Below are 14082 nucleotides of genomic sequence, written 5' to 3' on the forward strand. Positions count from 1 at the left end.
AGTAATAGGTCTCCCATGCGAAGTCTCGGCTAGGACAGCCGTTATAAAATCAGCCATCAGTAGCTGCCTGACAGGCTCTGCCTCCCATCTGGTTTAGATGTTTCTGGCCTTTACCGCCCCAGAAAACACAGCTGAAATCAGTAGCTCACTATGTGATGCTTGCAGACAAGCTTCCTACCATAGATTTTTATTGAGTAGGTTAAACAACAAAATACTTTTGAGTAAATATTCATTCATCAACTTGAAAATTCAGAATAAAAATGTTAAATGATTTGCATATATTAAACTGAAGGCCAACAAAATGGGTGTCCAAACATATCTGAAGCTGCTCAAAGATTAACATAGCTTTATAGTTGTGTCAGCCGTGGCTCAGTGGGTAGCACTCTCGCCTCTGAGTCAGAAGAATCTGGATTCAAGTCCCATTCCAGAGGCTTGACCACAAAAATCTAGGCTGCCACTTGAGTGCAGTACTGAGGGAGTGTTGCACTATTGGAGGGGTCGTCTTTCGAATGATACGTTAAACCAAGGCCCATTCTGATCCCGAAGATGGACGTAAAAGATCCAATAGTACTATTTCGAAGAAGAGCAGGGGAGTTACCCCCATTGTCCTGGCCAATATCTCTCAATTACAGCACAAAAACAGACTGTCTTGTCATTATCACATTGGTGTTTGTGGGAGTTTGCTGTTTGCAAATTGGCTGCCGCATTTTCTGCATTACAACAGTGACTACACTTCAAAAGTACTTCAATGGCTGTAAAGCACTTTGGAATGCCCTGAAGTTGTGAAGGCACTATATAAATGCAAATCTTTCTTTTTCTATCCGTATCTGTGGAAACATGCTGTAGTAGGTGAGCATAGAACAGAAGGAACCATACCTGCATTCCTCATCGCTCTTGATGAGGGGGTCAGATCCAACTGTACCCACTAGAAACTTGGGACTGAGCAGTGGCAAGCGAACATGCTGCAATACCTGAAGTGAGGAAAACAATCAATGTTATTTGGATCAATAGCTCCTAATACCAACATACCGCTGATGGCTTACTTCTGACCTTCCAACTGCTGAACTTCCAACATGCAGAGCTGCAGAATGCTGGGACTTGGGTTCATGCTCGTAACAACCCAATACTGCTAAGTTCCCAATCTCAACAATGTGAGGATGTGCCAAGCAGAGATCATGTGATTCATCCAACCTTGGGCACCCCCCTCCCGCCCCGATTCCATCATACACCTAGCAATTGGTTCCACAGCAGGGTTGGTGGAAACCTGGAATCAGGTCACCCATCTGTTCAGATCAGGCAAGATGTGTAACTGAGGAGAAGAGAAGAAAATGACTAGGAAGTAGGGCTTAACCTCATGAAAAAACAGGTGGAAAAAGAGAAAATACATTTGATGGGAAAGATAAAGAGCAAAAATTTATTTAGAAATAAACATCTCTAGTTTAAAATGTGAGATTTTGTAATCACACCTCAAACACAAGCTCTGATTACCGTAATTACACTAATAAATGTGCAAATTATTTCCTTTAATAAATGAGTACCCTGGATTACGTGTACCTTGCAAAAGCCACAAGTGATTTTGAATACTCAAATAATCGCAAAACTATGCCATCAAAATTCTGAACCGCAAATATTGGTTAAAAAAGTATAAAACAGAAAAACAAGTTGAAGATAGGTGATTGTACTGGGCTGTGGTTCATTCACAGACCAAATTTTACCACCGTGTTCATCTGTGTTAAGATATATGTTCATTCCAGCATATTTTCCCAGAGTATATCTTCCTACAACAACCCATTTATATTGGTCCGTAATTTGCGGTGGGTAATGAACATCGCCTGCAGTCACTGCCTCTCTGAAACTGACTGCAACTTCAGGGTTTAGCGCATGTGCATCTAAATGTGGAAATCCTGAAGTTGCGGTCAGTCATTCCCTGCTCTGACACTGGCTGCACTGTGGACACCACCCCCCCACCTCCGGCCTCCCCATAGCCGACAATCGGTGTAATCAGTGAAACTGACAAAAAAGTTGGGCTTTTCCGTGGTAATATCGCTGTTAAAAAGCCCATTAAATGTTAAGCCTTGTTGGAATATGTGTAAGTGGTGTTTTAACAGCGAATTGACTGGTAAACAAAAGTTCTGGCTCTGAAAAGCTAATTTTTATATTTGGAGTCAAATTTTTCCATTATGATAAAAATTACAATTTTTAATAAACTTTTTTGTAAAGTCTGTTCATGATATTGCAGCTTCTATCTTATCCCCAGGCAAGAGTCTTAATCTTGATTTCACTTTCTGTAACATTATTAAAAAGAGATGTCTGATTTAAGGATTTTTCAAACCAACACTACACAGCAGTTGAATGTGTTGCACAAATTCATTTTGCCTTTCAAGTGATATTTGGGCTTAAACAGATTATAGGCAGACTATAAACCAGGAGTGGGCAAAATACGACCCGCGAGCTGTACCCGGCCCGCTGGAGCTCGAGCTGCACAGTCATCCGAATTTTGCGATGGGCTCACAAGGAGAGCTTGCTCAGGGTTATTGCAGCCTGGGAGTAGGCTGCGACCATGAATTGGGGCAATTTTTTAAAAAGCTGCCGGGACGACTGCTATGTCTGCTGCTGAACTGCTGTCTGTGGCTCTCCCTCTTTGGCTCCATGAACCACTTTACAAAAACCCGCCAAAGCCATCGCTGGCTGGTGGAGGTGCTGCTGCGCGAGCACACTGGACTCTCCTCCTCCGTACAGTCGTGGCTGCTCATCTCGTTGACTCTTCATTTTACCGGAGAGCGAGCCGGGCATTGCATCTTTCCTCTCCAAAATAGATAAGGGTAAATAAATATATATATTGTATATATTCTTATATAAAATATATATATATCACACAATCCTCTTGACAAATTAATCCAATGAAATAGTAAACTGAAAACAATTCTGTTACATAAGTTACACAAAAAAACTTTGCATCAAATCTGCATCAATCACCCAGTCTTTAAATGCTCCAAATGGAAGGCAATAAATGCCAAAATGTGATGAACCAGTTCTTTTTCAAATACAGTACGAGTAAAGTTACATTTTAATATCAGTTTAAGTTTTAAATATCATAATATAAACGTACAAATGAGGCACTCAATCATTAGGACATTGATCTGCCTTTTTGATTACTATCACATATAATGCTAGTTCTAGTACTGCAAGAGATTTTAAAACATATAATTGTAGGAATACAGTTTCAAACAATATTATTTTCCAATATTATGAATGACATATACAATACTATATAGATAGCAAAAAGAATGGTTCCCTCTACTCCCGGTACCCAGAGTACGACGGTCGGGGAGTTCTCATCACCGTCTTAAGACACGGGAGTGAATCCCGGAGCGCAAGGACTCCAGGTAACGACAGGCGATTGTAGTTCAGACCTTGCAAAGCCTCGGGCTCCCATATTCAGCACATTAAAAAGAGAACACCTCTCGCATCGGAGGCCCTGCAGACACGAGCCACGTAGACTTTCAGTACAACATGTAATCGATTGATCAATCATTTTATTCATTTGATACGGAAGATTTTACTATTTACACTACATTTTGTGTATTTAAGGTAGTGGCCCAGAAGTTGCAGCCAGGCGCCTCCGACCAAAATCTTTTGAACTAAAGTACCTGGTGGTCCCGGAGGAACGTAGACTTGTGCTCAGAGACCTCCATTCGCAGTCCAGCATATGTGCCCACGCATTCTAGGAACGTAAACAGTATCCTGGGATCACGTGGGCCTGGACCACCAATGAACATGGAGTATTCTCATTGATAATAATGGTGAGTTCTGTTTCTACGAGCTCCCATTACTGTCAATGAGAATACCCCCGAAAACACAGAAACACAACACAATAAATTTTTAAAAAACACCTCACATATTTAAAATTAATTGAAATTGCATTCAATTAAATGTTTTAGACAAAAAAATATTTTTTTGAATTTTAATATGTTTTAAAAGGGGTAAAAATAAACTTACCTTAATGGACAAGGTTTTTAAATATAAAAATTAGCGATAAACTTGAATTTTTCTATCTTTTAAAACTCTTGAGCAAGTAAAAGTGGACTATACTCCGGCTTTTTACCAGGCCTAAGAGTTTGAAAGACATTTGCTGGGCAAGAGTTGGGCAAACTGCGAATGTCCTTCTCCCGGGGATGCGTGCGATCTGCCAACAGAAATTTTGTCAGCTTGCAAATGCCGGTTCTCGGCAAATGCATATCGAGAACTGGCACTTGCGAGGCCTTTTCAGGCGCATGTGCATGTCGTATGCACCCGGAGCGGCCGCAATTTATGGCCCATTATCTGACTATCTGAATTTATATTTATGCAATGTTTAGGTTTATGCAATGTTATTATCTCTCATTTTTTTTGTGCACGGTCCCTTTAAATTTGCATGCACTGTATCTCTTCCAGCGGAAGGAGCTGGTGAGCGGCCTGCGCAGGACCTCACGATTGGTGCGTGATGACGCGGCTGCACACCTTGGGCCCAAGTTTGCCCCAGGGTTAGAACGGCGCATCTCCATGTGGTGCGCCGACTTTTTAAGAACAGAAACGGCGCCTATTATTTACCTTGGTATTCTCCCCTCCGTCCGGTCGATCCAGACCCTTGGCGCAGCACAGCAGAACGCATGGGGGGCGGAGCCAGGTCCCGGCGCTGAAAACAATGCTGGGACCTCCCGAAGCAAGCTGGCCCTAGCCCTAGTCGAATGGACTCACCGGGGCGGCGAAGATCGGACTCAGGGCCCGCCTCCCTCCCTCCCGTTCAGCTCCCGCTCACCCCCCTCCCTCCCGTTCCGCTCCCGCTCCCCCCCTCTCGTTCAGCTCCCATTCCCTCCCCCCTCCTGTTCAGCTCCCCCCACACCTCCCTCCCGTTCAGATCCCGCCCCGTTCAGCCGTTCCTCCTCCTCCCCTCTCTCCCTCCACGTCGTCGTCGGCGGGGCCCGCCCGCCCGGCCTCTCGCTGGGGGCGGGCCCCACCCGAAGTCCTCCATGGGAGCCCGGCGGCAGCGACGGGGCCCGTTCAGCCCCCCTCCCTCCCTCCCCCCCCGCCTTCCTCTCCCTCTTCTCTCCCTCCTTGTCAGAAACATAGAGAGAGACACTGACAGAGGCAGAGAGAGACATTGAGAGAGGGAGAGAGGGAGAGAGAGAGAGAGAGAGAGAGAGAGAGAGAGAGAGAGAGACAGAGAGACAGAGAGACAGAGAGAGAGAGACACTGGGGGGGGGGGGGGGGGAGGGCGTCCCAGCATGCTAGTGGAGGGCTCCCAGTGCTGCAGTCGGTGAGTAGAAACTTAATTTTTTAATTTTTTATTAATTTAAAAAAAAAATTTTGATTGATTTATTGATCATTTATTATTGATGATGGCTCTTTATTTGTAAAAGTGAAGTGTTTAATGTTTGTAAACTTCCTTCCCCCCCATCTCTTGTTCCCTATGCCTGATTTATAAGTGTAGGCAAGGTTTTTCTGAGCATACAAGAATCTACACTTACTCCATTCTAAGTTAGTTTGGAATAAGTTTTCACTGCCTAAACTTGCAAACAGGTTGGACACGCCACCTTTGGAAAAAAAAAATCTGTTCTAAAATGGAACTATACTAACTCACTAGAACTGGAGCATACTAAATGCCAAGAATTGCAATTTCTCAGCTGCTCCATTCTAAACTAGTTGCTCCAAAAAAATAGGAACAACTCAGGCCGAAACTTGAGCCCCTTAGGGTGAAACAGTGATTTGCGGCCCCAAACAGCTCACCAAACCTGGTTAAGTGGTGTTCCAGCCCAAATAACTGCCTACACCTGCTGTAAACGAATAACAATCAGATTTGATCAGTTACCGGGGTTCTCTAAACAACAGCTGAATGAAGCAGCATCATCCCAGAATATCTGTCATAAATCCCAGTTATTGTCTCAAAAGAAGTGACAACTCTAATAAAACAAGGCTTCATATGTACATCAAACAAGTTAATAGAACGAAACTGCATCCAGTAATATTTTCATCTTCCATTTTTTGTAGCTGCATTACTCCCTTTTTAGATAGCACCCACACTAAGCAGCATCCCCTGACTGAGGGGCAGGCAAATCTACGTTCTGGTCTGTACCAAAGTCTTGCTGAGATTACCTGCTCAGAGTTACGAAAGAGTTTGACATGGCCTATAAAACCACTTTCTTGCTCTGAAAGCCTGACAGAAAAAAGAAACCAGTAACATAGGCAATTGCAGGTGCAAGTATGCAGAACAACTGAGTAAACCCTTAATTGAAAGTATTAAAAAAAGAGACTCTCAACCAGCTTACGGTTTTGAAAGTAGCTACAATTGCATATCTACATGATGAATGGAATTTAGGATGACCAATCATAGGGGAAACTAGAACTAGGGGACATTGTCTTAGTATTCGGAATCCAGGAGAGGGCTCTGAGCTAGTTAGAGTGGGTGAGAGCTCAGATGAACAGGACCCCAAGAAAGAATGCAAAAGGCAGGAGGCAACAGAGCAGAGTAGCACTGGGGTAAGTATAAACCACAAGGTGATAGGAAGGGACAATATGTATGAATATAAAGGGGCTGCAGGAGGGGTCAAAACTAAAAATCATGGTTTAAAAACTAGTATTAAAACACTCTACCTAACCGCACGCAGCATTCGAAATAAAGTAAATGAGTTGACAGCACAAATCATTACAAATGGGTATGATTTGGTGGCCATTACAGAAACGTGGTTGCAGGGTGGCCAAGACTGGGAATTAAACATACAGGGGTATCTGAAAGATAGACAAGAAGGGAAAGGAGGTGGGGTAGCTCTGTTAATAAAGGAAGATATCAGGGCAGTTGAGAGAGACGATATTGGCTCTAATGAACAAAATGTTGAATCATTGTGGGTGGAGATTAGAGATAGTAAGGGGAAATAGTCACTGGTGGGCGTAGTTTATAGGCCCCCAAATAATAACTTCACGGTGGGGCGGACAATAATCAAGGGAATAATGGAGGCATGTGAAAAAGGAACGGCAGTAATCATGGGGGATTTTAACCTACATATCGATTGGTCAAATCAAATCGCACGGGGTAGCCTGGAGGAGGAATTCATAGAATGCATACGGGATTGTTTCTTAGAACAGTATGTAACAGAATCTGCAAGGGAGCAAGCTATCTTAGATCTCGTCCTGTGTAATGAGACAGGAATAATAAACGATCTCCTAGTAAAAGATCCTCTCGGAATGAGTGATCACAGTATGGTTGAATTTGTAATACAGATTGAGGGTGAGGAAGTAGTGTCTCAAACGAGCGTACTATGCTTAAACAAAGGGGACTACAGTGGGATGAGGGCAGAGTTGGCTAAAGTAGACTGGAAACACGGTGGCACAATTGAGGAACAGTGGAGGACTTTTAAGGAGCTCTTTCATAGTGCTCAACAAAAATATATTCCAGTGAAAAAGGGCGGTAAGAGAAGGGATAACCAGCCGTGGATAACCAAGGAAATAAAGGAGAGTATCAAATTAAAAACCAATGCGTATAAGGTAGCCAAGGTTAGTGGGAAACTAGAAGATTGGGAAAATTTTAAACGACAGCAAAGAATGACCAAGAAAGCAATAAAGAAAGGAAAGATAGATTACGAAAGTAAACTTGCGCAAAACATAAAAACAGATAGTAAAAGCTTTTACAGATATATAAAACGGAAAAGAGTGACTAAAGTAAATGTTGGTCCCTTAGAAGATGAGAAGGGGGTTTAATAATGGGAAATGTGGAAATGGCTGAGACCTTAAACAATTATTTTGCTTCGGTCTTCACAGTGGAAGACACAAAAACCATGCCAAAAATTGCTGGTCACGGGAATGTGGGAAGGGAGGACCTTAAGACAATCACTATCACTAGGGGGGGGTAGTGCAGGACAGGCTAATGGGACTCAAGGTAGACAAGTCCCCTGGTCCTGATGGAATGCATCCCAGGGTATTAAAAGAGATGGTGGAAGTTATCGTAGATGCATTCGTTATAATCTACCAAAATTCTCTGGACTCTGGGGAGGTACCAGCGGATTGGAAAGCAGCTAATGTAACGCCTCTGTTTAAAAAAAGGCAGCAGGCAAAAAACAGGTAACTATAGGCCGGTTAGTTTAACATCTGTAGTGGGGAAAATGCTTGAAGCTATCATTAAGGAAGAAATAGCGGGATATCTAGATAGGAATAGTGCAATAAAGCAGACGCAACATGGATTCATGAAGGCGAAATTATGTTTAACTAATTTACTGTAATTCTTTGAGGATATAACGAGCATGATGGATAGAGGTGTACCGATGGATGTGGTGTATTTAGATTTCCAAAAGGCATTCGATAAGGTGCCACACAAAAGGTTACTGCAGAAGATAAAGGTACGCGGAGTCAGAGGAAATGTATTAGCATGGATAGAGAATTGGCTGGCGAACAGAAAGCAGAGAGTCGGGATAAATGGGTCCTTTTCGGGTTGGAAATCGGTGGTTAGTGGTGTGCCACAGGGATCAGTGCTGGGACCACAACTGTTTACAATATACATAGATGACCTGGAAGAGGGGATAGAGTGTAGTGTAACAAAATTTGCAGATGACACAAAGATTAGTGGGAAAGCGGGTTGTGTAGAGGACACAGAGGCTGCAAAGAGATTTAGATAGGTTAAGCGAATGGGCTAAGGTTTGGCAGATGGAATACAATGTCGGAAAATGTGAGGTCATCCACCTTGGAAAGAAAAACAGTAAAAGGGAATATTATTTGAATGGGGAGAAATTACAACATGCTGCGGTGCAGAGGGATCTGGGGGTCCTTGTGCATGAATCCCAAAAAGTTAGTTTGCAGGTGCAGCAGGTAATCAGGAAGGCGAATGGAATGTTGGCCTTCATTGCAAGAGGGATGGAGTACAAAAGCAGGGAGGTCCTGCTGCAACTGTACAGGGTATTGGTGAGGCCGCACCTGGAGTACTGCGTGCAGTTTTGGTCACCTTACTTAAGGAAGGATATACTAGCTTTGGAGGGGGTACAGAGACGATTCACTAGGCTGATTCCGGAGATGAGGGGGTTACCTTATGATGATAGATTGAGTAGACTGGGTCTTTACTCATTGGAGTTCAGAAGGATGAGGGGTGCTCTTATAGAAACATTTAAAATAATGAAAGGGATAGACAAGATAGAGGCAGAAAGGTTGTTTCCACTGGTCGGGAGACTAGAACTAGGGGGCACAACCTCAAAATACGGGGGAGCCAATTTAAAACCGAGTTGAGAAGGAATTTCTTCTCCCAGAGGGTTGTGAATCTGTGGAATTCTCTGCCCAGGGAAGCAGTTGAGGCTAGCTCATTGAATGTATTCAAATCACAGATAGATAGATTTTTAACCAATAAGGGAATTAAGGGTTACGGGGAGCGGGCGGGTAAGTGGAGCTGAGTCCACGGCCAGATCAGCCATGATCTTGTTGAATGGCGGAGCAGGCTCAAGGGGCTCGATGGCCTACTCCTGTTCCTAATTCTTATGTTCTTATGTAATAAGGGGCCGCCCATTTAAAACTGAGATGAGGAATTTCATGAGGGTTGTAAATCTATGGAATTCTCTGCCCCAGTGAGCTGTGGAGGCTGGGTCATTGAATATATTTAAGGCGCAGACAGACAGATTTTTGAGTGATGAGGGAATAAAGGGTTATGGAGAGCGGGCAGGGAACTGGTGCCAAGTCCATGATCAGATCAACCATGATCTTATTAAATGGCGGAGCAAGCTCGAGTGGCCAGGTGGCCTCCTCCTGCTGCTATTTCTTATGTTCTTGTGTGTCTGTCTAACAAGGATAAAAACCATCGTGCAAAATGTCAGATTTATTGGGCCCAAGTTTCGGGCCGTGCCTAGAACAGCGCAGCCCCGACCTCCTCCCCTCCCTCCCTTCTCACCTCCCTCCCTTGTCACCCCCCCCCCCATCCATTGTCACCCCTCACCCCTCCCCATCCCTTGTCACCCCCCCCTCCCCTGTCACGCCCCCTCTCCTCCCCTCCCTCCCTTGTCACCCCTCCCCTCCCTCCCTTCTCACCCTTCTCACCTCCCTCCCCTGTCACCCCTCCCCATCCCTTGTCACCCCTCACCCCCCAACCCTCGTCACCCCCCCCTCCCTCGTCACCCTCCCCCTTCCTTCCTTGTCACCCTCCCCCTCCCCTCCCTCCCTTGTCACCCTCCCCCTCCCCTCCCTCCCTTGTCACCCTCCCCCCCTCCCTTCCCTCCCTTGTCACCCTCCCCCCCTCCCTTGTCACCCTCCCCCCTCCCCTCCCTCCCTTGTCACCCTCCCCCCTCCCCTGTCACCCCCCCTCCCCCTCCCCTCCCTCCCTTCTCACCCTTCTCACCTCCCTCCCCTGTCACCCCTCCCCATCCCTTGTCACCCCTCATCCCTTGTCACCCCCCCTCCCTCCCCTCCCTCGTCACCCTCCCCCTCCCTCCCTCGTCACCCCCCCTCCCTCCCTCGTCACCCTCCCCCTCCCTCCCTCGTCACCCCCCCTCCCCTCCATCCCTCGTCTCACACCCCCCTCCCCTCCCTTCCTTGTCACAACCCCTTCCCCTCCCCTCCCTCCCTTGTCACCCTCCCCCCTCCCCTCCCTCCCTTGTCACCTCCCCCTCCCCTCCCCTCCCTTGTCACCCCCCCTCCCCTATCACACCCCCCTCCCCTCCCTCGTCACCCCCCCTCCCTTGTCTCCCCTGTCACCCCCCCCTTCCCTTGTCACCCCCCCCTCCCCTGTCACACCCCCCTCCCCATCCTCCCCTCGCTGTCAGAAACACAGACACTGACAGACAGAGTGTGAGAGAGACACACACAGGCAGACAGAGAGATACACAACAGAGACACATGGGAGGTGGGCCGTCCCAGCACGCTGTTGGAGGACTCCCAGTGCTGCAGTCAGTAAGTCGAAAATGTTTTATTTATTGATTTTTTAAAAATTTATTTTTTTATTAATTTTTTTGATTGATTTATTGGTTGATTTATTGATGTATTTATCATTTATTATTGATGATGACTCTTTTTGTAAAATTGAAGTGTTTAATGTTTGTAAACTTCCCTTTAAACACCCCCCCCCTTTCCCTACGCCTGATTTGTAACCTACGCCTGATTTTCTAAAGCGTAGACAAGGTTTTTTTGAGCGTACAAAAATCTTCACTTACTCCATTCCAAGTTAGTTTGGAATAAGTTTTCACTGCCGAAACTTTGAAAACAGGAGTAAGTGGCCGGACACGCCCACTTTTGAAAAAAAAATTCTGTTCCAAAGTGAAACTGTTCTAACTGACTAGAACTGGAGCAAACTAAATGCCGAGAATTTGAATTTCTAAGTTACTCCGATATACACCAGTTGCTCCAAAAAATCAGGAGCAACTGAGGCCGAAACTTGGGCCTATTACCTCTTGCTGGAATTATTGGAGCAGGTTCACACAACTGAAATGAATCATTAAAACAAACAGAATCAAGGGTATAAGAAGACTTTCTTTCTTGCCTGAAGCTGCAATGGAGTCTTTAGTTTTTTTTCTTAAAATAGTCCATCTGAAATTTATACTCACATTCTTGCCACTAGTACCATCAATACATGACTGGCCTTAGAAAGGGGATTAGTAGCAGCATCCTAATTAAAGCTCAGGGATATATGGCTCTGTGCTGGATTGGAACCAGGCACAAAGTATCTGTTTTACTTTGTTGAAATATTGCTTTTGAAACCCAACCAAGCAAGATCCAAGGGTTCGGATTTTCATCTGGACACTGCCTTACCTGGGGGAGCTGCGGACGTCGCTCCTGAATGCTGTATTTGACCCAGGCCATAACTGCATTAAAAACCTGCTCCTCACTCCGTACATTCAACTCATCACTGGAGATTATATCAATCAGCTGATTGGCTGGTAACAACATGAACTCCTCACTCTCCATCACCTGAAAGCAAGAAGGGAAAAGAATAACTAAATTGTAGGTTTTATTAAACAGTTAGGGGGATGTGCAGAAGGCTGTTTCAAAAGGAAAGTCTCTTTCATTGCTACTTTTCCTTCTGTAATAATAAAAATATCTTTCTTTTCTAAAGCTGCAGGCTGTTTAAAACCCAGCTGGGATTAACTTTTACAGTATATACTCCAAACAACCTATCCCTCATACTGCTGAGGGCTTAGTAGTCGTGTTTTTAAATGGAATACACCCTCTCACAGTGGAAATACTTCAGTCCTTTCATTCCCAGTAGCAGTAAATGGACAGACTCTCTGTGGAATACATGACTGGAGTGCATGCTATCAATCAAAATATAACTTCAACCACAAGTTCAAGAATCTTGATTTTACAGGGGGAAGGGGGTGGACAAGCAAGCCAGCCTTACTGAAAATGGAGAATTCTCTTTCCTCAAACTCCTTCCAAGTTGAGAATGCAAGTTGCGCGCCTATAGAAGGTGTTCCCCACAAATCTTGGAGCTTCATATCAAAAAACGGATACAGAATATTTCAATTAATCTACTTGACTACAAAGTCTACAGCTTAGCTGGAACAAAATAGCTTCCGAGCAGCATTATCCCAAATTTCTGCCTGCACTAGTTGCTTTTGTGCCACTCCCAACCCACTCCACAAGATTTCTCAAGTCACTCCAGATACCTTGCCCAAATGGCTGTTCTTCCTGTAAAACTCCAGGCAAGTGTCAGCAAGCTATTTGACTATGAGAAGAATCACAACTGAGCCAGATCCTGTCCAACAAAAGTTACTGGATAATCATCAGGAACTGAAATCCCACTGTTTGTTTTCCCTCATTTCTTTTCATTCCTTCCTGAAATGTGGGCATTGCTGGCAAGGGCAGCATTTATTGCCCATCCCTAATTGCCCTTGAGAAGGTGGTAGTGAGCCACCTTCTTGAACCGCTGCCATCCTTGTGATGAAGGTATTCCCACAGTGCTGTTGGGTACGGAGTTTCAGAATTTTGACCCAGTGATGAAGGAACGGCAATATATTTCCAAGTCAGGATGGTGTGTAACCTGGAGGAGAACTTGCAGGTGGTGGTGTTCCCATGCACCTGCTGCCCTTGTCCTGCTAGGTGGTAGAGGTCGCGGGTTTGGGAGGGGCTGCCAAAGAAGTTTTGGTGAGTTACTGCAATGCATCGTGTAGATGGTACACACTGCAGCCATGTTGCGCCAGTGGTGGAGGGAGTGAATGCTTATGGTGGTGGATGGGGTGCCAATCTTGCACCCATCCAGGCAAGTGGAAAGTATTCCATCACATTCCTGATTTGTGCCTTGTAGATGGTGGAAAGGCTTTGGGGAGTCAGGAGGTGAGACACTTGCCGCAGAATACCCAGCCTCTGACCCGCTCTTGTAGCCACAGTATTTATGTGGCTGGTCCAGTTAAGTTTCGATCAATGGCGAATGCCAGGGTGTTGATGGTGGAGGATTTGACGATGGTAATGCAGTTGAATGTCACGGGGCAGTGGTTAGACTCCCTTTTGTTGGAGATAGTCATTACCTGGCACTTGTGTGGCGCGAACATCACTTGCCACTTATCAGCACAAGCCTGAATGTTGTCCAGGACTTGCTGCTTGCGGGCATGGACTGCACCATTATCTGAGCAGTTGCAAAAGGAACTGAACAGTGTGCAATCATCAACAAACATCCCCACCTCTGAACTTATGATGGCAGCAAGGTCATTGATAAAGCAGCTGAAGATGGTTGGGTGTAGGAGACTGTCCAGTGCAGCTAAGTCCTGAGGCTGAGATGATTGACCTCCAGCAAACATAACCATCTTCCTTTGTGCTAAGTATGACACCAGCCAGTGGAGAGTCCCCCTCCCTCCCCGCACCCGCACCCCCCACCACCCCCCTCCCAATTCCCATTGACTTCAATTTTACTTGGGCTCCTTGATGCCACACTCAATCAAATGCTGCCTTGATGTCAAGGTCAGTCACTCTCACCTTATCTCTGGAATTTAGCTCTTTTGTCCATGTTTGGACCAAGGCTGTAATGAGGCCTGGAGCCAAGTGGTCCTGGCGGAACCCAAACTGAGCATCGGTGAACAGGAACCGCTTGATAGCACTGTCGATGATGTCTTCCATCACTGTGCTGATAATTGAGAGTAGACTGATGGGCGA

The 14082-nt window shown here is 45.4% G+C and overlaps 1 protein-coding gene across 2 annotated transcripts in view; it reads right to left on the reverse strand.

The window, feature by feature from the left end:
- Positions 1-14082, reverse strand: part of klhl20 (kelch-like family member 20) — a 98004-nt gene that overhangs the window by 30100 nt on the left and 53822 nt on the right. For both annotated transcript variants that reach the window (XM_070887433.1, XM_070887432.1), the window contains exons 4-5: positions 11746-11904; positions 877-971 (exon numbers count right to left, since the gene is read on the reverse strand). In XM_070887433.1, coding sequence (XP_070743534.1) covers positions 877-971; positions 11746-11904 — 254 coding nt within the window. The remainder of the gene's footprint in view (positions 1-876; positions 972-11745; positions 11905-14082) is intronic.

Source organism: Pristiophorus japonicus, chromosome 8 (genome assembly GCF_044704955.1).
Source record: "Pristiophorus japonicus isolate sPriJap1 chromosome 8, sPriJap1.hap1, whole genome shotgun sequence".
Taxonomy (NCBI): Eukaryota; Metazoa; Chordata; class Chondrichthyes; family Pristiophoridae; genus Pristiophorus; species Pristiophorus japonicus.